At 48.9% G+C, this 23,988-nt stretch overlaps 1 protein-coding gene across 1 annotated transcript in view; it reads right to left on the bottom strand.

The window, feature by feature from the left end:
* Positions 1–865: 865 nt before the first annotated feature.
* LOC144488064 (tumor necrosis factor receptor superfamily member 5-like) overlaps positions 866–23,988 on the bottom strand; it is a gene marked incomplete at its 3' end in the record, with an annotated part of 96,691 nt that continues 73,568 nt past the window's right edge. Inside the window, exons 5-8 of the mRNA XM_078206086.1 lie at positions 10,861–10,951; positions 4,243–4,355; positions 2,782–2,889; positions 866–891 (exon numbers count right to left, since the gene is read on the bottom strand). Of these exons, the coding sequence (XP_078062212.1) occupies positions 866–891; positions 2,782–2,889; positions 4,243–4,355; positions 10,861–10,951 (338 nt within the window). The remainder of the gene's footprint in view (positions 892–2,781; positions 2,890–4,242; positions 4,356–10,860; positions 10,952–23,988) is intronic.

The raw sequence follows: 23,988 nt of genomic DNA, 5'->3' as shown, positions 1-23,988 counted from the left end.
GCCCTCCCTCCCTCCCTACCCTGTCCCTCTGCCCTCCCTCCCTACCCCATGCCTCTGCCCTCCTTCCCTATCCCGTCCCTCTGCCCTCCCTCCCTACCCCGTCCCTCTGCCCTCCTTCCCTATCCCGTCCCTCTGCCCTCCCTCCTTCCCTACCCCGTCCCTCTGCCCTCCCTCCCTACCCCGTCCCTCTGCCCTCCCTCCCTACCCCATGCCTCTGCCCTCCTTCCCTATCCCGTCCCTCTGCCCTCCCTCCCTACCCCGTCCCTCTGCCCTCCTTCCCTACCCCGTCCCTCTGCCCTCCCGCCCACCCTACCCTGTCCCCCTATCCTCCCACTCTCCCTACCCCATCTCCCTCCCTCCCTACCCCATCCCTCTGCCCTCCCTCCCTCCCTACCCTGTCCTCCTATCCTCCCACTCTCCCTACCCCGTCTCCCTCCCTCCCTACCCCATCCCTCTGCCCCCCCTCCCTCCCTACCCTGTCCTCCTGTCCTCCCACTCTCCCTACCCCGTCTCCCTCCCTCCCTACCCCATCCCTCTGCCCTCCCTCATTCCCTCCCCATCCTCTGCTCTCTCTCCCTACCCTGACCCCCGATCCTCCCTCTCTCCCTACCCCGTCCCTCTGTCCCCCCTCCCTCCCTACCCCATCCTTCTGCCCTCCCTCACTCCCTTCCTACCCGTCCCTCTGTCCCCCTCCCTCCCTACTCCATCCCTCTGCCCTCCCTCCCTCCCTCCCTACCCCGTCCCTCTGTCCTCTTTCCCTCCCAACCCCATCCCTCTGTCCTCCCTCACTCACTTCCTCCCCGCTCACTCCCTCCCCCCCGCACTCTCCTCCCTCGCTCCCTCCACACTCGCTCCCTCCACATACCTGGGACTCAGTTTGCCTCTTCGAACCTGTGAGGGAGAGAGGGAGGCAGAGGCAGAGAGAGGGGGAGGGAGAAAGGGAGAGCGGGAGGGAGAGGAAGAGGGAGGGAGAGAGGGAGAGGGGGAGGGGGAGAGAAAAGGGGTGGGGGAAAGGGAGAGAGAGGGAGGGAGAGAGAGGGAGGGAGAGAGGGGGAGGAAGATGGAGAGGGAGAGAGAGAAAGGGGGAGAGAGAGAGAGGGGGAGAGAGGGGGAGGGGAAGGAGGGAGGGGGAGGGGAAGGAGGGAGAGAGGGTGGGAGAGAGGCAGGGCAGAGAGAGAGAGAGGGAGGGAGTGAGGCAGGAGAAGAGACAGAGAGAGAGGGAGATGAGAGAGGGAGGGAGAGAGAGAGAGAAGGGGAGAGAAAGGGAGTGAGAGAGGGAGAGGGGGAAAGAGGGGGAGGGAGAGAGGGAGAGAGAGGGGGAGGGATAGAGGAAGAGAGAGGGGGAGGGAGAGAGGAAGAGAGAGGGGGAGAGAGGGAGAGGGAAAGAGAGAGAGGGGGAGGGAGAGAGAGGGAGAGGGAGAGAGAGGGAGAGGGGAGAGAGAGGGTGAGGGAGAGAAAGGGAGGGGGAGAGAGGGAGCGGGAGGGGGAGAGAGGGAGCGGGAGGGCGAGAGAGGGAGCGGGAGGGGGAGAGAGGGAGCGGGAGGGGGAGAGAGGGAGCGGGAGGGGGAGAGAGGGAGCGGGAGGGGGAGAGAGGGAGCGGGAAGGGGAGAGAGGGAGCGGGAGGGGGGAGAGAGGGAGCGGGAGGGGGAGAGAGGGAGCGGGAGGGGGAGAGAGGGAGCGGGAGGGGGAGAGAGGGAGCGGGAGGGGGAGAGAGGGAGCGGGAGGGGGGAGAGAGGGAGCGGGAGGGGGAGAGAGGGAGGGGGAGAGAGGGAGCGGGAGGGGGAGAGAGGGAGCGGGAGGGAGAGAGAGGGAGCGGGAGGGGGAGAGAGGGAGCGGGAGGGGGAGAGAGGGAGCGGGAGGGGGAGAGAGGGAGCGGGAGGGGGAGAGAGGGAGCGGGAGGGGGAGAGAGCGAGCGGGAGGGGGAGAAAGGGAGCGGGAGGGGGAGAGAGGGAGCGGGAGGGGGAGAGAGGGAGCGGGAGGGGGAGAGAGGGAGCGGGAGGGGGAGAGAGGGAGCGGGAGGGGGAGGGAGGGAGGGAGAGGGAGCGGGAGGGGGAGGGAGGGAGGGAGAGCGAGGGAGGGGGAGAGAGGGGGGGGAGAGAGGGAGGGGGAGAGAGAAAGAGGGGGAGAGAGAAAGAGTGGGGGGAAGGGAGGGGAGGGAGGGAGAGGGGCGGATAAAGGGAAGGAGGGAAGAGGGGGAGAAAGAGAGAGAGAGAGAGAGGGAGACACAGAGAGGGAGAGGGGGAGAGGGAGAGAGTGGAGGGGGCAGAGGGAGAGGAGGAGAGGGAGGGAGAGGGAGAGAAAGGGAGAGAAAGGGGAGAAAGAGTGAAGGAGAGAGAGAAGGAGGGGTAGGGAGGGGGAGAACGAGAGAAGGTTAGTGACAGAAACACAGTGAGTGACATTCCGAGCCTCAAAATGGAGCGGCCCCACCGGGACGCCCCCTCCCTCCCCTCCCCTCGCGTTGGCCGTCCCGTGACCGTGAGACCCTGCAGAGGCTGGCGATGATCCAGCTCCGAGGGGCAACGCAGCGGGACAGGGGGTCAGCATGGCAGGAAGAGGGAGCCGGAACCCGTCTCCCAGACGGAGCAGGGTGGGGAGCAAGTGGGTAGTAGCGACCCTCGCACAGAGCGCGTGACCCCTGCCCTCTCTCGAACCTGTCGCGACCTCACCCAGCGTCACCTCAGATGGGAGACGATCTACGCAAGGGGAGGAGGGGAGAAGTGGGGAGGAGGCCTCATGTTGGCCTCAGTACCACAGCTGCCTGAATCTCGAGGTGGGACTTACCTCCACATATTCTGGACTTCCGGCTGCAGAGAAGAAAAACAACCAGGAAAGCAAAGCAGGGAACGCCGGTGGAGAACAGAGCGATTAACACATAGGATACATTCAAACCTGGAACATAACATAGATCATCAGATACAGAGTAAAGCTCCCTCTACACTGTCCCCCATCAAACACTCCCAGGACAGGTACAGCACGGGGTTAGATACAGAGTAAAGCTCCCTCTACACTGTCCCCCATCAAACACTCCCAGGACAGGTACAGCACGGGGTTAGATACAGAGTAAAGCTCCCTCTACACTGTCCCCCATCAAACACTCCCAGGACAGGTACAGCACGGGGTTAGATACAGAGTAAAGCTCCCTCTACACTGTCCCCCATCAAACACTCCCAGGACAGGTACAGCACGGGGTTAGATACAGAGTAAAGCTCCCTCTACACTGTCCCCATCAAACACTCCCAGGACAGGTACAGCACGGGGCTAGATACAGAGTAAAGCTCCCTCTACACTGTCCCCATCAAACACTCCCAGGACAGGTACAACACGGGGTTAGATACAGAGTAAAGCTCCCTCTACACTGTCCCCATCAGACACTCCCAGGACAGGTACAGCACGGGGTTAGATACAGAGTAAAGCACCCTCTACACTGTCCCCCATCAAACACTCCCAGGACAGGTACAGCATGGGGTTAGATACAGAGTAAAGCTCTCTCTACACTGTCCCCATCAAACACTCCCAGGACAGGTACAGCACGGGGTTAGATACAGAGTAAAGCTCCTTCTACACTGTCCCCATCAAACACTCCCAGGACAGGTACAGCACGGGGCTAGATACAGAGTAAAGCTCCCTCTACACTGTCCCCCATCAAACACTCCCAGGACAGGTACAGCACGGGGTTAGATACAGAGTAAAGCTCTCTCTACACTGTCCCCCATCAAACACTCCCAGGACAGGTACAGCACGGGGTTAGATACAGAGTAAAGCTCCCTCTACACTGTCCCCCATCAAACACTCCCAGGACAGGTACAGCACGGGGTTAGATACAGAGTAAAGCTCCCTCTACACTGTCCCCATCAAACACTCCCAGGACAGGTACAGCACGGGGTTAGATATAGAGTAAAGCTCCCTCTACACTGTCCCCATCAAACACTCCCAGGACAGGTACAGCATGGGGTTAGATACAGAGTAAAGCTCCCTCTACACTGTCCCCCATCAAACACTCCCAGGACAGGTACAGCACGGGGTTAGATACAGAGTAAAGCTCCCTCTACACTGTCCCCATCAAACACTCCCAGGACAGGTACAGCACGGGGTTAGATACAGAGTAAAGCTCCCTCTACACTGTCTCCATCAAACACTCCCAGGACAGGTACAGCACGGGGTTAGATACAGAGTAAAGCTCCCTCTACACTGTCCCCCATCAAACACTCCCAGGACAGGTACGGCGCGGAGTTAGAGACTTACTGTTGTTGGGTTGTGGGTCCCAGGTGGGTCTTTGGGTCCACATGCGTTCTGCACACACACTGTCTGACACTAGAGATCCCGGTTTCCATTCAATTAATCCAAACGCTGTACAACTGTACGGAGAGAGAGATTGAGAGAGAGGAGAGAGGGAGAGATGGATGGAGAGAGAGAGAGAGATGGACAGAGAGAGGGTGAGATGTTCAGAGAGAGAGAGGTGGATGGAGAGAGAGAGAGAGGTGGATGGAGAGAGAGAGAGAGAGGTGGATGGAGAGAGAGAGAGAGGTGGACATAGAGAGTAGTGGACAGAGAGAGAAAGAGAGATGGGCAGAGAGAGAGAGAGGTGGACAGGGGGAGAGAGGGAGAGATGGGCGGAGAGGGAGAGAGATGAATGGAGAGAGGGAGAGAGAGAAGTGTGTACAGAGAGAGAGAGAGATGGATTGAGAGAGACAGAAATGGACAGAGAGAGATGGTTGGAGAGTGAGGTGGACGGAGAGATAGAGAGATGGACAGAGAGAGAGAGAGATGTACGGAGAGAGATGTTGACGGAGGGAGAGGGGTGGACGGAGGGAGAGTGGTGGATGACGAGAAAGAGTGGTGGACGGAGAGAGAGGGGTGGATGGAGAGAGAGAGATGGACGGAGAGAGGGAGAGATGGGCGGAGAGAGAGATGGAGATGGGCGGGGAGAAGGAGAGATAGGCAGAGAGAGGGAGAGAGTGGTGGAGATGGGCAGAGAGAGAGAGAGAGATGGGCGGAGAGAGAGAGAGATGGGCGGAGAGAGGGAGAGATGGGCGGAGAGAGATGGAGATGGGCGGAGAGGGGGAGAGATGGGCAGAGAGAGAGAGAGAGGAAGATGGGCGGATAGAGGGAGAGATGGGCAGAGAGAGAGAGAGAGAGAGATGGGCAGCGAGAGAGATGGAGATGGGCAGAGAGAGGGAAAGACAGGCAGAGAGAGAGAGAGGGAGATGGGCGGAGAGAGGGAGAGATGGGCAGAGAGAGAGAGAGAGATGGGCAGAGAGAGAGATGGAGATGGGCAGAGAGAGGGAGAGACAGGCAGGGAGAGAGAGAGGGAGATGGGCGGAGAGAGGGAGAGATGGGCAGAGAGAGAGAGAGAGAGATGGGTGGAGAGAGGGAGAGATGGGCGGAGAGAGAGATGGAGATGGGCGGAGAGAGGGAGAGATGGGCGGAGAGAGGGAGAAATGGGCGGAGAGATGGAGATGGGCGGAGAGAGGAAGGGAGAATGAGAGAGGGAGCAGGGGAAGTGAAGTTAGAAGGGCGGGGAGAGAGTGAGCGAGAGAGAATGACAGGAGAGAGCGAGGTGATCAGATAAAGGAGGGAAGTAGAGGAATAGATAAAAAACAAGTCAAATTAATTTAACAGCCCGAGGGGTATCTTTCCAATATTTATTTCAATACATCATCATCTGATCGAGCATCTGTGCCTCATGGATATCTGAGAATTTCAATCAGGACATTCCGCACACTCTAATTCCCCAATTATCCCATCGAAGACCCTTCCTCTAATCCCCTAACTCTCCCATGGAAGAACATCCCTCTAATCCCCTAACTCTCCCATGGAAGAACATCCCTCTAATCCCCTAACTCTCCCAGCGAAGACCCTCCCTCTAATCCTCTAACTCTCCATCGAAGACAATCCCTCTAATCCCCTAAATCCCCATCGAAGACCCTCCCTCTAATCCCCTAACTCTCCAATCGAAGACCCTCCCTCTAATCCTCTAACTCTCCATCGAAGACAATGCCTCTAATCCCCTAAATCCCCATCGAAGACCATCCCTCTAATCCCCTAACTCTCCATCAAAGACCCTCCCTCTAATCCCCTAACTCTCCCATCGAAGACCCTCCCTCTAATCCCCTAACCCTCCATCGAAGACCCTCCCGCTAATCCCCTAACTCTCCATCGAAGACCCTCCCTCTAATCCCCTAATTCTCCAATCGAAGACCCTCCCTCTAAACCCCTAACTCTCCAATCAAAGACCATCCCTCTAATCCCCTAACTCTCCATCGAAGACCCTCCCTCTAATCCCCAAACTCTCCCATCGAAGACCCTCCCTCTAATCCCCTAACTCTCCAATCGAAGACCCTCCCTCTAATCCCCTAACTCTCCATTGAAGACCATCCCTCTAATCCCCCAACTCGCCCATCAAAGACCATCCCTCGAATTCCTTAACTCTCCATCGAAGACCATCCCTCTAATTCCCTAACTCTCCCATCGAAGATCATCCCTCTAATCCCCTAACTCACCATCGAAGACCATCCCTCTAATCCCCTAACTTTCCCAGCGAAGACCCTCCCTCTAATCCCCTAACTCTCCAATCAAAGACCATCCCTCTAATCCCCTAACTCTCCAATCGAAGACCCTCCCTCTAATCCCCTAACCCTCCATCGAAGACCCTCCCTCTAATCCCCTAACTCTCCATCGAAGACCCTCCCTCTAATCCCCTAATTCTCCAATCGAAGACCCTCCCTCTAAACCCCTAACTCTCCAATCAAAGACCATCCCTCTAATCCCCTAACTCTCCATCGAAGACCCTCCCTCTAATCCCCAAACTCTCCCATCGAAGACCCTCCCTCTAATCCCCTAACTCTCCATCAAAGACCCTCCCTCTAATCCCCTAACTCTCCCATCGAAGACCCTCCCTCTAATCCCCTAACCCTCCATCGAAGACCCTCCCTCTAATCCCCTAACTCTCCATCGAAGACCCTCCCTCTAATCCCCTAATTCTCCAATCGAAGACCCTCCCTCTAAACCCCTAACTCTCCAATCAAAGACCATCCCTCTAATCCCCTAACTCTCCATCGAAGACCCTCCCTCTAATCCCCAAACTCTCCCATCGAAGACCCTCCCTCTAATCCCCTAACTCTCCAATCGAAGACCCTCCCTCTAATCCCCTAACTCTCCATTGAAGACCATCCCTCTAATCCCCCAACTCGCCCATCAAAGACCATCCCTCGAATTCCTTAACTCTCCATCGAAGACCATCCCACTAATTCCCTAACTCTCCCATCGAAGATCATCCCTCTAATCCCCTAACTCACCATCGAAGACCATCCCTCTAATCCCCTAACTTTCCCAGCGAAGACCCTCCCTCTAATCCCCTAACTCTCCAATCAAAGACCATCCCTCTAATCCCCTAACTCTCCAATCGAAGACCCTCCCTCTAATCCCCTAACCCTCCATCGAAGACCCTCCCTCTAATCCCCTAACTCTCCATCGAAGACCCTCCCTCTAATCCCCTAATTCTCCAATCGAAGACCCTCCCTCTAAACCCCTAACTCTCCAATCAAAGACCATCCCTCTAATCCCCTAACTCTCCATCGAAGACCCTCCCTCTAATCCCCAAACTCTCCCATCGAAGACCCTCCCTCTAATCCCCTAACTCTCCATTGAAGACCATCCCTCTAATCCCCCAACTCGCCCATCAAAGACCATCCCTCGAGTCCCTTAACTCTCCATCGAAGACCATCCCTCTAATTCCCTAACTCTCCCATCGAAGATCATCCCTCTAATCCCCTAACTCTCCCATCGAAGATCATCCCTCTAATCCCCTAACTCACCATCGAAGACCATCCCTCTAATCCCCTAACTCTCCCATCGAAGACCCTCCCTCTAATCCTCTAACTCTCCCATCGAAGAACTTCCCTCTAATCCCCTAACTCTCCCATCGAAAACCCTCCCTCTAATCCTCTAACTCTCCCATCGAAGACCATCCATCTAATCCCCTAACTCTCCATCGAAGACCATCCCTCTAATCCCCTAACTCACCAGTGAAGACCCTCCCTCTAATCCCCTCGCGCTCCATCGAAGACCCTCCCTCTAATCCCCTAACTCTCCATCGAAGACCATCCCTCTAATCCCCTAACTCTCCCATCGAAGACCATCCCTCTAATCCCCTAACTCTCCCATCGAAGACCCTCCCTCTAATCCCCTAACTCTCCATCAAAGACCCTCCCTCTAATCCCCTAACTCTCCAATCAAAGACCATCCCTCTAGTCCCCTAACTCTCCAATCAAAGACCCTCCCTCTAATCCTCTAACTCTCCAATCGAAGACCCTCCCTCTAGTCCCCTAACTCTCCAATCAAAGACCCTCCCTCTAATCCCCTAACCCTCCATCGAAGACCCTCCCTCTAATCCCCTAACTCTCCAATCGAAGACTCTCCCTCTAATCCCCTAACTCTCCAATCAAAGACCATCCTCTAGTCCCCTAACTCTCCAATCAAAGACCATCCCTCTAGTCCCCTAACTCTCCAATCAAAGACCATCCCTCTCGTCCCCTAACTCTCCAATCAAAGACCATCCCTCTAGTCCCCTAACTCTCCCATCGAAGACCATCCCTCTAATCCCCTAACTCTCCATCAAAGACCCTCCCTCTAATCCTCTAACTCTCCAATCGAAGACCCTCCCTCTAATCCCCTAAATCCCCATCGAAGACCATCCCTCTAATCCCCTAACCCTCCATCAAAGACCCTCCCTCTAATCCTCTAACTCTCCAATCGAAGACCCTCCCTCTAATCCTCTAACTCTCCAATCGAAGACCCTCCCTCTAATCCCCTAACTCCCCATCGGAGACCCGCCCTCTAATCCCCTAACTCTCCCATCGAAGACCCGCCCTCTAGTCCCCTAACTCTCCCATCGAAGACCATCCCTCTAATCCCCTAACTCTCCAATCGAAGACCCTCCCTCTAATCCCCTAACTCTCGAATCGAAGACCCTCCCTCTAATCCCCTAACTCTCCCATCGAAGACCCTCCCTCTAATCCCCTCACTCTCTCATCGAAGACCCTCCCTCTAATCCCCTAACTCTCCCATCGAAGATCCTCCCTCTAGTCCCCTAACTCTCCCATCGAAGACCCTCCCTCTAATCCCCTAACTCTCCAATCGAAGACCCTCCCTCTAAACCCCTAACTCTCCCATCGAAGACCATCCCTCTAATCCCCTAACTCTCCAATCGAAGACCCTCCCTCTAATCCCCTAACTCTCCAATCGAAAACCCTCCCTCTAATCCCCTAACTCTCCAATCGAAGACCCTCCCTCTAATCCCCTAACTCTCCCATCGAAGACCCTCCCTCTAATCCCCTAACTCTCCAATCGAAGACTATTCCTCTAATCCCCTAACTCTCCCATCGAAGACCCTCCCTCTAATCCCCTAACTCTCCAATCGAAGACCCTCCCTCTAATCCCCTAATTCTCCAATCGAAGACCCTCCCTCTAATCCCCTAACTCTCCCATCGAAGACCATCCCTCTAATCCCCTAACTCTCCATCAAAGACCCTCCCTCTAATCCCCTAACTCTCCCATCGAAGACCCTCCCTCTAAACCCCTAACTCTCCCATCGAAGACCATCCCTCTAATCCCCTAACTCTCCCATCGAAGACCCTCCCTCTAATCCCCTAACTCTCCCATCGAAGACCCTCCCTCTAATCCCCTAACTCTCCCATCGAAGACCCTCCCTCTAATCCCCTAACTCTCCCATCGAAGACCCTCCCTCTAATCCACTAACTCTCCCATCGAAGACCCTCCCTCTAATCCCCTAACTCTCCAATCGAAGACCCTCCCTCTAATCCCCTAACTCTCCAATTGAAGACCCTCCCTCTAATCCCCTAACTCTCCAATCGAAGACCCTCCCTCTAATCCCCTAACTCTCCCATCGAAGCCCACCCTCTAATCCCCTCACTCTCTCATCGAAGACCCTCCCTCTAATCCCCTAACTCTCCCATCGAAGATCCTCCCTCTAAACCCCTAACTCTCCCATCGAAGACCATCCCTCTAATCCCCTAACTCTCCAATCGAAGACCCTCCCTCTAATCCCCTAACTCTCCAATCGAAGACCCTCCCTCTAATCCTCTAACTCCCCATCGAAGACCATCCCTCTAATCCCCTAACTCTCCAATCGAAGACCCTCCCTCTAATCCCCTAACTCCCCATCGAAGACCCTCCCTCTAATCCCCTAACTCTCCCAGCGAAGACCATCCCTCTAATCCTCTAACTCCCCATCGAAGACCCTCCCTCTAATCCCCTAACTCTCCCAGCGAAGACCATCCCTCTAAACCCCTAACTCTCCCATCGAAGACCATCCCTCTAATCCCCTAACTCTCCAATTGAAGACCCTCCCTCTAATCCCCTAACTCTCCAATCGAAGACCCTCCCTCTAATCCCCTAACTCTCCAATCGAAGACCCTCCCTCTAATCCCCTAACTCTCCAATCGAAGACCCTCCCTCTAATCCCCTAACTCTCCAATCAAAGACCATCCCTCTAGTCCCCTAACTCTCCAATCAAAGACCATCCCTCTAATCCCCTAACTCTCCAATCGAAGACCCTCCCTCTAATCCCCTAACTCTCCCATCGAAGACCCTCCCTCTAATCCCCTAACTCTCCCATCGAAGACCCTCCCTCTAATCCCCTAACTCTCCCATCGAAGACCCTCCCTCTAATCCCTGAATTCTCCATCAAAGACCCTCCCTCTAATCCTCTAACTCCCCATCGAAGACCCTCCCTCTAATCCTCTAACTCCCCATCGAAGACCCTCCCTCTAATCCCTGAATTCTCCATCAAAGACAGTTCCAAATGTCAATTCAACAGTTTGTCTTGAAGATTAGTCTTACTTTTTGTGATTTCTACATTTTTCGAATGTGGATTTGCTCTGGAAAGTTCCGGGCGGACAGTCTTTGCAGACTGTGTCCAAAGTTGGAGAGCCTGCAGCAGAAAAATGGGACAATTCTCAGAAAGAAGCGATACCGAGAGTGAGTTACAGCCTGGAATCAAATCGAGGGGTTCGGGGTGGTTTATATATAGAATAACAGATACCCGGGAGTGAGTTACAGACTGGAATCTAATCGAGGGGTTCGGGGTGGTTTATATATAGAATAACAGATACCCGGGAGTGAGTTACAGACTGGAATCTAATCGAGGGGTTCGGGGTGGTTTATATACAGAATAACAGATACCCGGGAGGGAGTTACAGACTGGAATCTAATCGAGGGGTGGTTTATATATAGAATAACAGATACCCGGGAGTGAGTTACAGACTGGAATCTAATCGAGGGGTGGTTTATATATAGAATAACAGATACCCGGGAGGGAGTTACAGACTAGAATCTAATCGAGGGGTTCGGGGTGGTTTATATATAGAATAACAGATACCTGGGAGTGAGTTACAGACTGGAATCTAATCGAGGGGTTCGGGATGGTTTATATATAGAATAACAGATACCCGGGAGGGAGTTACAGACTGGAATCTAATCGAGGGGTTCGGGGTGGTTTATATATAGAATAACATATACCCGGGAGTGAGTTACAGACTGGAATCTAATCGAGGGGTTTGGGGTGGTTTATATATAGAATAACAGATACCCGGGAGTGAGTTACAGACTGGAATCTAATCGAGGGGTGGTTTATATATAGAATAACAGATACCTGGGAGTGAGTTACAGACTGGAATCTAATCGAGGGGTTCAGGGTGGTTTATATATAGAATAACAGATACCCGGGAGTGAGTGACAGACTGGAATCTAATCGAGGGGTTCGGTGTGGTTTATATATAGAATAACATAGACCCGGGAGTGAGTTACAGACTGGAATCTAATCGAGGGGTTCGGTGTGGTTTATATATAGAATAACAGATACCCGGGAGTGAGTTACAGACTGGAATCTAATCGAGGGGTTCGGGGTGGTTTATATATAGAATAACAGATACCCGGGAGTGAGTTACAGACTGCAATCTAATCGAGGGGTTCGGGGTGGTTGATATATAGAATAACAGATACCCGGGAGTGAGTTACAGACTGGAATCTAATCGAGGGGTTCAGGGTGGTTTATATATAGAATAACAGATACCCGGGAGTGAGTTACAGACTGGAATCTAATCGAGGGGTTCAGGGTGGTTTATATATAGAATAACAGATACCCGGGAGTGAGTTACAGACTGGAATCTAATCGAGGGGTTCGGGGTGGTTTATATATAGAATAACAGATACCCGGGAGTGAGTTACAGACTGGAATCTAATCGAGAGGTTCAGGGTGGTTTATATATAGAATAACAGATACCCGGGAGTGAATTACAGACTGGAATCTAATCGAGGGGTTCGGGGTGGTTTATATACAGAATAACAGATACCCGGGTGTGAGTTACAGACTGGAATCTAATCGAGGGGTTCAGGGTGGTTTATATATAGAATAACAGATACCCGGGAGTGAGTTACAGACTGGAATCTAATCGAGGGGTTCAGGGTGGTTTATATATAGAATAACAGATACCCGGGAGTGAGTTACAGACTGGAATCTAATCGAGGGGTTCAGGGTGGTTTATATATAGAATAACAGATACCTGGGAGTGAGTTACAGACTGGAATCTAATCGAGGGGTTCGGGGTGGTTTATATATAGAATAACAGATAACCGGGAGTGAGTTACAGACTGGAATCTAATCGAGGGGTTCAGGGTGGTTTATATATAGAATAACAGATACCCGGGAGTGAGTTACAGACTGGAATCTAATCGAGGGGTTCAGGGTGGTTTATATATAGAATAACAGATACCCGGGAGTGAGTTACAGACTGGAATCTAATCGAGGGGTTCGGGGTGGTTTATATACAGAATAACAGATACCCGGGAGTGAGTTAAAGACTGGAATCAAATCGAGGGGTTCGGGGTGGTTTATATACAGAATAACAGATACCCGGGAGTGAGTTACAGACTGGAATCTAATCGAGGGGTTCAGGGTGGTTTATATATAGAATAACAGATACCCGGGAGTGAGTTACAGACTGGAATCTAATCGAGGGGTTCGGGGTGGTTTATATACAGAATAACAGATATCCGGGAGTGAGTTACAGACTGGAATCTAATCGAGGGGTGGTTTATATATAGAATAACAGATACCCGGGAGTGAGTTACAGACTGGAATCTAATCGAGGGGTGGTTTATATATAGAATAACAGATACCCGGGAGGGAGTTACAGACTGGAATCTAATCGAGGGGTTCGGGGTGGTTTATATATAGAATAACAGATACCCGGGAGTGAGTTACAGACTGGAATCTAATCGAGGGGTTCGGGATGGTTTATATATAGAATAACAGATACCCGGGAGGGAGTTACAGACTGGAATCTAATCGAGGGGTTCAGGGTGGTTTATATATAGAATAACAGATACCCGGGAGTGAGTTACAGACTGGAATCTAATCGAGGGGTTCAGGGTGGTTTATATATAGAATAACAGATACCTGGGAGTGAGTTACAGACTGGAATCTAATCGAGGGGTTCGGGGTGGTTTATATATAGAATAACAGATAACCGGGAGTGAGTTACAGACTGGAATCTAATCGAGGGGTTCAGGGTGGTTTATATATAGAATAACAGATACCCGGGAGTGAGTTACAGACTGGAATCTAATCGAGGGGTTCAGGGTGGTTTATATATAGAATAACAGATACCCGGGAGTGAGTTACAGACTGGAATCTAATCGAGGGGTTCGGGGTGGTTTATATACAGAATAACAGATACCCGGGAGTGAGTTAAAGACTGGAATCAAATCGAGGGGTTCGGGGTGGTTTATATACAGAATAACAGATACCCGGGAGTGAGTTACAGACTGGAATCTAATCGAGGGGTTCAGGGTGGTTTATATATAGAATAACAGATACCCGGGAGTGAGTTACAGACTGGAATCTAATCGAGGGGTTCGGGGTGGTTTATATACAGAATAACAGATATCCGGGAGTGAGTTACAGACTGGAATCTAATCGAGGGGTGGTTTATATATAGAATAACAGATACCCGGGAGTGAGTTACAGACTGGAATCTAATCGAGGGGTGGTTTATATATAGAATAACAGATACCCGGGAGGGAGTTACAGACTGGAATCTAATCGAGGGGTTCGGGGTGGTTTATATATAGAATAACAGATACCCGGGAGTGAGTTACAGACTGGAATCTAATCGAGGGGTTCGGGATGGTTTATATATAGAATAACAGATACCCGGGAGGGAGTTACAGACTGGAATCTAATCGAGGGGTTCGGGGTGGTTTATATATAGAATAACATATACCCGGGAGTGAGTTACAGACTGGAATCTAATCGAGGGGTTTGGGGTGGTTTATATATAGAATAACAGATACCCGGGAGTGAGTAACAGACTGGAATCTAATCGAGGGGTGGTTTATATATAGAATAACAGATACCTGGGAGTGAGTTACAGACTGGAATCTAATCGAGGGGTTCAGGGTGGTTTATATATAGAATAACAGATACCCGGGAGTGAGTTACAGACTGGAATCTAATCGAGGGGTTCGGTGTGGTTTATATATAGAATAACATATACCCGGGAGTGAGTTACAGACTGGAATCTAATCGAGGGGTTCGGTGTGGTTTATATATAGAATAACAGATACCCGGGAGTGAGTTACAGACTGGAATCTAATCGAGGGGTTCGGGGTGGTTTATATATAGAATAACAGATACCCGGGAGTGAGTTACAGACTGCAATCTAATCGAGGGGTTCGGGGTGGTTTATATATAGAATAACAGATACCCGGGAGTGAGTTACAGACTGGAATCTAATCGAGGGGTTCAGGGTGGTTTATATATAGAATAACAGATACCCGGGAGTGAGTTACAGACTGGAATCTAATCGAGGGGTTCAGGGTGGTTTATATATAGAATAACAGATACCCGGGAGTGAGTTACAGACTGGAATCTAATCGAGGGGTTCGGGGTGGTTTATATATAGAATAACAGATACCCGGGAGTGAGTTACAGACTGGAATCTAATCGAGAGGTTCAGGGTGGTTTATATATAGAATAACAGATACCCGGGAGTGAATTACAGACTGGAATCTAATCGAGGGGTTCGGGGTGGTTTATATACAGAATAACAGATACCCGGGTGTGAGTTACAGACTGGAATCTAATCGAGGGGTTCAGGATGGTTTATATATAGAATAACAGATACCTGGGAGTGAGTTACAGACTGGAATCTAATCGAGGGGCTCGGGGTGGTTTATATATAGAATAACAGATAACCGGGAGTGAGTTACAGACGGGAATCTAATCGAGGGGTTCAGGGTGGTTTATATATAGAATAACAGATACCCGGGAGTGAGTTACAGACTGGAATCTAATCGAGGGGTTCAGGGTGGTTTATATATAGAATAACAGATACCCGGGAGTGAGTTACAGACTGGAATCAAATCGAGGGGTTCGGGGTGGTTTATATACAGAATAACAGATACCCGGGAGTGAGTTAAAGACTGGAATCAAATCGAGGGGTTCGGGGTGGTTTATATACAGAATAACAGATACCCGGGAGTGAGTTACAGACTGGAATCTAATCGAGGGGTTCAGGGTGGTTTATATATAGAATAACAGATACCCGGGAGTGAGTTACAGACTGGAATCTAATCGAGGGGTTCGGGGTGGTTTATATATAGAATAACAGATACCCGGGAGTGAGTTACAGACTGGAATCTAATCGAGGGTTCGGGATGGTTTATATATAGAATAACAGATACCCGGGAGTGAGTTACAGACTGGAATCTAATCGAGGGGTGGTTTATATATAGAATAACAGATACCCGGGAGTGAGTTACAGACTGGAATCTAATCGAGGGGTGGTTTATATATAGAATAACAGATACCCGGGAGGGAGTTACAGACTGGAATCTAATCGAGGGGTTCGGGGTGGTTTATATATAGAATAACAGATACCCGGGAGTGAGTTACAGACTGGAATCTAATCGAGGGGTTCGGGATGGTTTATATATAGAATAACAGATACCCGGGAGTGAGTTACAGACTGGAATCTGATCGAGGGGTTCGGGGTGGTTTATATATAGAATAACAGATACCCGGGAGTGAGTTACAGACTGCAATCTAATCGAGGGGTGCGGGGTGGTTTATATATAGAATAACAGATACCCGGGAGTGAGTTACAGACTGGAATCTAATCGAGGGGTTCAGGGTGGTTTATATATAGAATAACAGATACCCGGGAGTGAGTTACAGACTGGAATCTAATCGAGGGGTTCGGGGTGGTTTATATACAGAATAACAGATACCCGGGAGTGAGTTAAAGACTGGAATCAAATCGAGGGGTTCGGGGTGGTTTATATACAGAATAACAGATACCCGGGAGTGAGTTACAGACTGGAATCTAATCGAGGGGTTCAGGGTGGTTTATATATAGAATAACAGATACCCGGGAGTGAGTTACAGACTGGAATCTAATCGAGGGGTTCGGGGTGGTTTATATACAGAATAACAGATACCCGGGAGTGAGTTACAGACTGGAATCTAATCGAGGGGTGGTTTATATATAGAATAACAGATACCCGGGAGTGAGTTACAGACTGGAATCTAATCGAGGGGTGGTTTATATATAGAATAACAGATACCCGGGAGGGAGTTACAGACTGGAATCTAATCGAGGGGTTCGGGGTGGTTTATATATAGAATAACAGATACCCGGGAGTGAGTTACAGACTGGAATCTAATCGAGGGGTTCGGGATGGTTTATATATAGAATAACAGATACCCGGGAGGGAGTTACAGACTGGAATCTAATCGAGGGGTTCGGGGTGGTTTATATATAGAATAACATATACCCGGGAGTGAGTTACAGACTGGAATCTAATCGAGGGGTTTGGGGTGGTTTATATATAGAATAACAGATACCCGGGAGTGAGTTACAGACTGGAATCTAATCGAGGGGTTCAGGGTGGTTTATATATAGAATAACAGATACCCGGGAGTGAGTTACAGACTGGAATCTAATCGAGGGGTTCAGGGTGGTTTATATATAGAATAACAGATACCCGGGAGTGAGTTACAGACTGGAATCTAATCGAGGGGTTCAGGGTGGTTTATATATAGAATAACAGATACCTGGGAGTGAGTTACAGACTGGAATCTAATCGAGGGGCTCGGGGTGGTTTATATATAGAATAACAGATAACCGGGAGTGAGTTACAGACTGGAATCTAATCGAGGGGTTCAGGGTGGTTTATATATAGAATAACAGATACCCGGGAGTGAGTTACAGACTGGAATCTAATCGAGGGGTTCAGGGTGGTTTATATATAGAATAACAGATACCCGGGAGTGAGTTACAGACTGGAATCTAATCGAGGGGTTCGGGGTGGTTCATATACAGAATAACAGACACCCGGGAGTGAGTTAAAGACTGGAATCAAATCGAGGGGTTCGGGGTGGTTTATATACAGAATAACAGATACCCGGGAGTGAGTTACAGACTGGAATCTAATCGAGGGGTTCAGGGTGGTTTATATATAGAATAACAGATACCCGGGAGTGAGTTACAGACTGGAATCTAATCGAGGGGTTCGGGGTGGTTTATATACAGAATAACAGATACCCGGGAGTGAGTTACAGACTGGAATCTAATCGAGGGGTTCGGGGTGGTTTATATACAGAATAACAGATACCCGGGAGGGAGTTACAGACTGGAATCTAATCGAGGGGTTCGGGGTGGTTTATATATAGAATAACAGATACCCGGGAGTGAGTTACAGACTGGAATCTAATCGAGGGGTTCGGGATGGTTTATATATAGAATAACAGATACCCGGGAGTGAGTTACAGACTGGAATCTAATCGAGGGGTTCGGGGTGGTTTATATATAGAATAACAGATACCCGGGAGTGAGTTACAGACTGCAATCTAATCGAGGGGTTCGGGGTGGTTTATATATAGAATAACAGATACCCGGGAGTGAGTTACAGACTGGAATCTAATCGAGGGGTTCAGGGTGGTTTATATATAGAATAACAGATACCCGGGAGTGAGTTACAGACTGGAATCTATTCGAGGGGTTCAGGGTGCTTTATATATAGAATAACAGATACCTGGGAGTGAGTTACAGACTGGAATCTAATCGAGGGGCTCGGGGTGGTTTATATATAGAATAACAGATACCCGGGAGTGAGTTACAGACTGGAATCTAATCGAGGGGTTCGGGGTGGTTTATATACAGAATAACAGATACCCGGGAGTGAGTTAAAGACTGGAATCAAATCGAGGGGTTCGGGGTGGTTTATATACAGAATAACAGATACCCGGGAGTGAGTTACAGACTGGAATCTAATCGAGGGGTTCAGGGTGGTTTATATATAGAATAACAGATACCCGGGAGTGAGTTACAGACTGGAATCTAATCGAGGGGTTCGGGGTGGTTTATATACAGAATAACAGATATCCGGGAGTGAGTTACAGACTGGAATCTAATCGAGGGGTGGTTTATATATAGAATAACAGATACCCGGGAGTGAGTTACAGACTGGAATCTAATCGAGGGGTGGTTTATATATAGAATAACAGATACCCGGGAGGGAGTTACAGACTGGAATCTAATCGAGGGGTTCGGGGTGGTTTATATATAGAATAACAGATACCCGGGAGTGAGTTACAGACTGGAATCTAATCGAGGGGTTCGGGATGGTTTATATATAGAATAACAGATACCCGGGAGGGAGTTACAGACTGGAATCTAATCGAGGGGTTCGGGGTGGTTTATATATAGAATAACATATACCCGGGAGTGAGTTACAGACTGGAATCTAATCGAGGGGTTTGGGGTGGTTTATATATAGAATAACAGATACCCGGGAGTGAGTAACAGACTGGAATCTAATCGAGGGGTGGTTTATATATAGAATAACAGATACCTGGGAGTGAGTTACAGACTGGAATCTAATCGAGGGGTTCAGGGTGGTTTATATATAGAATAACAGATACCCGGGAGTGAGTTACAGACTGGAATCTAATCGAGGGGTTCGGTGTGGTTTATATATAGAATAACATATACCCGGGAGTGAGTTACAGACTGGAATCTAATCGAGGGGTTCGGTGTGGTTTATATATAGAATAACAGATACCCGGGAGTGAGTTACAGACTGGAATCTAATCGAGGGGTTCGGGGTGGTTTATATATAGAATAACAGATACCCGGGAGTGAGTTACAGACTGCAATCTAATCGAGGGGTTCGGGGTGGTTTATATATAAAATAACAGATACCCGGGAGTGAGTTACAGACTGGAATCTAATCGAGGGGTTCAGGGTGGTTTATATATAGAATAACAGATACCCGGGAGTGAGTTACAGACTGGAATCTAATCGAGGGGTTCAGGGTGGTTTATATATAGAATAACAGATACCCGGGAGTGAGTTACAGACTGGAATCTAATCGAGGGGTTCGGGGTGGTTTATATATAGAATAACAGATACCCGGGAGTGAGTTACAGACTGGAATCTAATCGAGAGGTTCAGGGTGGTTTATATATAGAATAACAGATACCCGGGAGTGAATTACAGACTGGAATCTAATCGAGGGGTTCGGGGTGGTTTATATACAGAATAACAGATACCCGGGTGTGAGTTACAGACTGGAATCTAATCGAGGGGTTCAGGATGGTTTATATATAGAATAACAGATACCTGGGAGTGAGTTACAGACTGGAATCTAATCGAGGGGCTCGGGGTGGTTTATATATAGAATAACAGATAACCGGGAGTGAGTTACAGACTGGAATCTAATCGAGGGGTTCAGGGTGGTTTATATATAGAATAACAGATACCCGGGAGTGAGTTACAGACTGGAATCTAATCGAGGGGTTCAGGGTGGTTTATATATAGAATAACAGATACCCGGGAGTGAGTTACAGACTGGAATCTAATCGAGGGGTTCGGGGTGGTTTATATATAGAATAACAGATACCCGGGAGGGAGTTACAGACTGGAATCTAATCGAGGGGTTCGGGGTGGTTTATATATAGAATAACATATACCCGGGAGTGAGTTACAGACTGGAATCTAATCGAGGGGTTTGGGGTGGTTTATATATAGAATAACAGATACCCGGGAGTGAGTTACAGACTGGAATCTAATCGAGGGGTTTGGGGTGGTTTATATATAGAATAACAGATACCCGGGAGTGATTTACAGACTGGAATCTAATCGAGGGGTTCGGGGTGGTTTATATATAGAATAACAGATACCTGGGAGTGAGTTACAGACTGGAATCTAATCGAGGGGTTCAGGGTGGTTTATATATAGAATAACAGATACCCGGGAGTGAGTTACAGACTGGAATCTAATCGAGGGGTTCGGTGTGGTTTATATATAGAATAACATATACCCGGGAGTGAGTTACAGACTGGAATCTAATCGAGGGCTTCGGTGTGGTTTATATATAGAATAACAGATACCCGGGAGTGAGTTACAGACTGGAATCTAATCGAGGGGTTCGGGGTGGTTTATATATAGAATAACAGATACCCGGGAGTGAGTTACAGACTGCAATCTAATCGAGGGGTTCGGGGTGGTTTATATATAGAATAACAGATACCCGGGAGTGAGTTACAGACTGGAATCTAATCGAGGGGTTCAGGGTGGTTTATATATAGAATAACAGATACCCGGGAGTGAGTTACAGACTGGAATCTAATCGAGGGGTTCGGGGTGGTTTATATATAGAATAACAGATACCCGGGAGTGAGTTACAGACTGGAATCTAATCGAGAGGTTCAGGGTGGTTTATATATAGAATAACAGATACCCGGGAGTGAGTTACAGACTGGAATCTAATCGAGGGGTTCGGGATGGTTTATATATAGAATAACAGATACCCGGGAGTGAGTTACAGACTGGAATCTAATCGAGGGGTTCGGGGTGGTTTATATATAGAATAACAGATACCCGGGAGTGAGTTAAAGACTGGAATCAAATCGAGGGGTTCGGGGTGGTTTATATACAGAATAACAGATACCCGGGAGTGAGTTACAGACTGGAATCTAATCGAGGGGTTCGGGGTGGTTTATATATAGAATAACAGATACCCGGGAGTGAGTTACAGACTGGAATCTAATCGAGGGGTTCAGGGTGGTTTATATATAGAATAACAGATACCTGGGAGTGAGTTATAGACTGGAATCTAATCGAGGGGCTCGGGGTGGTTTATATATAGAATAACAGATAACCGGGAGTGAGTTACAGACTGGAATCTAATCGAGGGGTTCAGGGTGGTTTATATATAGAATAACAGATACCCGGGAGTGAGTTACAGACTGGAATCTAATCGAGGGGTTCAGGGTGGTTTATATATAGAATAACAGATACCCGGGAGTGAGTTACAGACTGGAATCTAATCGAGGGGTTCGGGGTGGTTTATATACAGAATAACAGATACCCGGGAGTGAGTTAAAGACTGGAATCAAATCGAGGGGTTCGGGGTGGTTTATATACAGAATAACAGATACCCGGGAGTGAGTTACAGACTGGAATCTAATCGAGGGGTTCAGGGTGGTTTATATATAGAATAACAGATACCCGGGAGTGAGTTACAGACTGGAATCTAATCGAGGGGTTCGGGGTGGTTTATATACAGAATAACAGATACCCGGGAGTGAGTTACAGACTGGAATCTAATCGAGGGGTGGTTTATATATAGAATAACAGATACCCGGGAGTGAGTTACAGACTGGAATCTAATCGAGGGGTGGTTTATATATAGAATAACAGATACCCGGGAGGGAGTTACAGACTGGAATCTAATCGAGGGGTTCGGGGTGGTTTATATATAGAATAACAGATACCCGGGAGTGAGTTACAGACTGGAATCTAATCGAGGGGTTCGGGATGGTTTATATATAGAATAACAGATACCCGGGAGGGAGTTACAGACTGGAATCTAATCGAGGGGTTCGGGGTGGTTTATATATAGAATAACATATACCCGGGAGTGAGTTACAGACTGGAATCTAATCGAGGGGTTTGGGGTGGTTTATATATAGAATAACAGATACCCGGGAGTGAGTTACAGACTGGAATCTAATCGAGGGGTGGTTTATATATAGAATAACAGATACCTGGGAGTGAGTTACAGACTGGAATCTAATCGAGGGGTTCAGGGTGGTTTATATATAGAATAACAGATACCCGGGAGTGAGTTACAGACTGGAATCTAATCGAGGGGTTCGGTGTGGTTTATATATAGAATAACATATACCCGGGAGTGAGTTACAGACTGGAATCTAATCGAGGGGTTCGGTGTGGTTTATATATAGAATAACAGATACCCGGGAGTGAGTTACAGACTGGAATCTAATCGAGGGGTTCGGGGTGGTTTATATATAGAATAACAGATACCCGGGAGTGAGTTACAGACTGCAATCTAATCGAGGGGTTCGGGGTGGTTTATATATAGAATAACAGATACCCGGGAGTGAGTTACAGACTGGAATCTAATCGAGGGGTTCAGGGTGGTTTATATATAGAATAACAGATACCCGGGAGTGAGTTACAGACTGGAATCTAATCGAGGGGTTCAGGGTGGTTTATATATAGAATAACAGATACCCGGGAGTGAGTTACAGACTGGAATCTAATCGAGGGGTTCAGGGTGGTTTATATATAGAATAACAGATACCCGGGTGTGAGTTACAGACTGGAATCTAATCGAGGGGTTCGGGGTGGTTTATATATAGAATAACAGATACCCGGGAGTGAGTTACAGACTGGAATCTAATCGAGAGGTTCAGGGTGGTTTATATATAGAATAACAGATACCCGGGAGTGAATTACAGACTGGAATCTAATCGAGGGGTTCGGGCTGTTTTATATACAGAATAACAGATACCCGGGTGTGAGTTACAGACTGGAATCTAATCGAGGGGTTCAGGGTGGTTTATATATAGAATAACAGATACCCGGGAGTGAGTTACAGACTGGAATCTAATCGAGGGGTTCGGGGTGGTTTATATACAGAATAACAGATACCCGGGAGTGAGTTACAGACTGGAATCTAATCGAGGGGTGGTTTATATATAGAATAACAGATACCCGGGAGTGAGTTACAGACTGGAATCTAATCGAGGGGTGGTTTATATATAGAATAACAGATACCCGGGAGGGAGTTACAGACTGGAATCTAATCGAGGGGTTCGGGGTGGTTTATATATAGAATAACAGATACCCGGGAGTGAGTTACAGACTGGAATCTAATCGAGGGGTTCGGGATGGTTGATATATAGAATAACAGATACCCGGGAGGGAGTTACAGACTGGAATCTAATCGAGGGGTTCGGGGTGGTTTATATATAGAATAACATATACCCGGGAGTGAGTTACAGACTGGAATCTAATCGAGGGGTTTGGGGTGGTTTATATATAGAATAACAGATACCCGGGAGTGAGTTACAGACTGGAATCTAATCGAGGGGTGGTTTATATATAGAATAACAGATACCTGGGAGTGAGTTACAGACTGGAATCTAATCGAGGGGTTCAGGGTGGTTTATATATAGAATAACAGATACCCGGGAGTGAGTTACAGACTGGAATCTAATCGAGGGGTTCGGTGTGGTTTATATATAGAATAACATATACCCGGGAGTGAGTTACAGACTGGAATCTAATCGAGGGGTTCGGTGTGGTTTATATATAGAATAACAGATACCCGGGAGTGAGTTACAGACTGGAATCTAATCGAGGGGTTCGGGGTGGTTTATATATAGAATAACAGATACCCGGGAGTGAGTTACAGACTGCAATCTAATCGAGGGGTTCGGGGTGGTTTATATATAGAATAACAGATACCCGGGAGTGAGTTACAGACTGGAATCTAATCGAGGGGTTCAGGGTGGTTTATATATAGAATAACAGATACCCGGGAGTGAGTTACAGACTGGAATCTAATCGAGGGGTTCAGGGTGGTTTATAT

The sequence above is a fragment of the Mustelus asterias genome, unplaced genomic scaffold (genome assembly GCF_964213995.1).
Source record: "Mustelus asterias unplaced genomic scaffold, sMusAst1.hap1.1 HAP1_SCAFFOLD_1248, whole genome shotgun sequence".
NCBI classification, from domain to species: Eukaryota; Metazoa; Chordata; class Chondrichthyes; order Carcharhiniformes; family Triakidae; genus Mustelus; species Mustelus asterias.
Note: the sequence above shows the minus strand (reverse complement) of the source record. Positions and strands in the feature narration are given on the sequence as shown.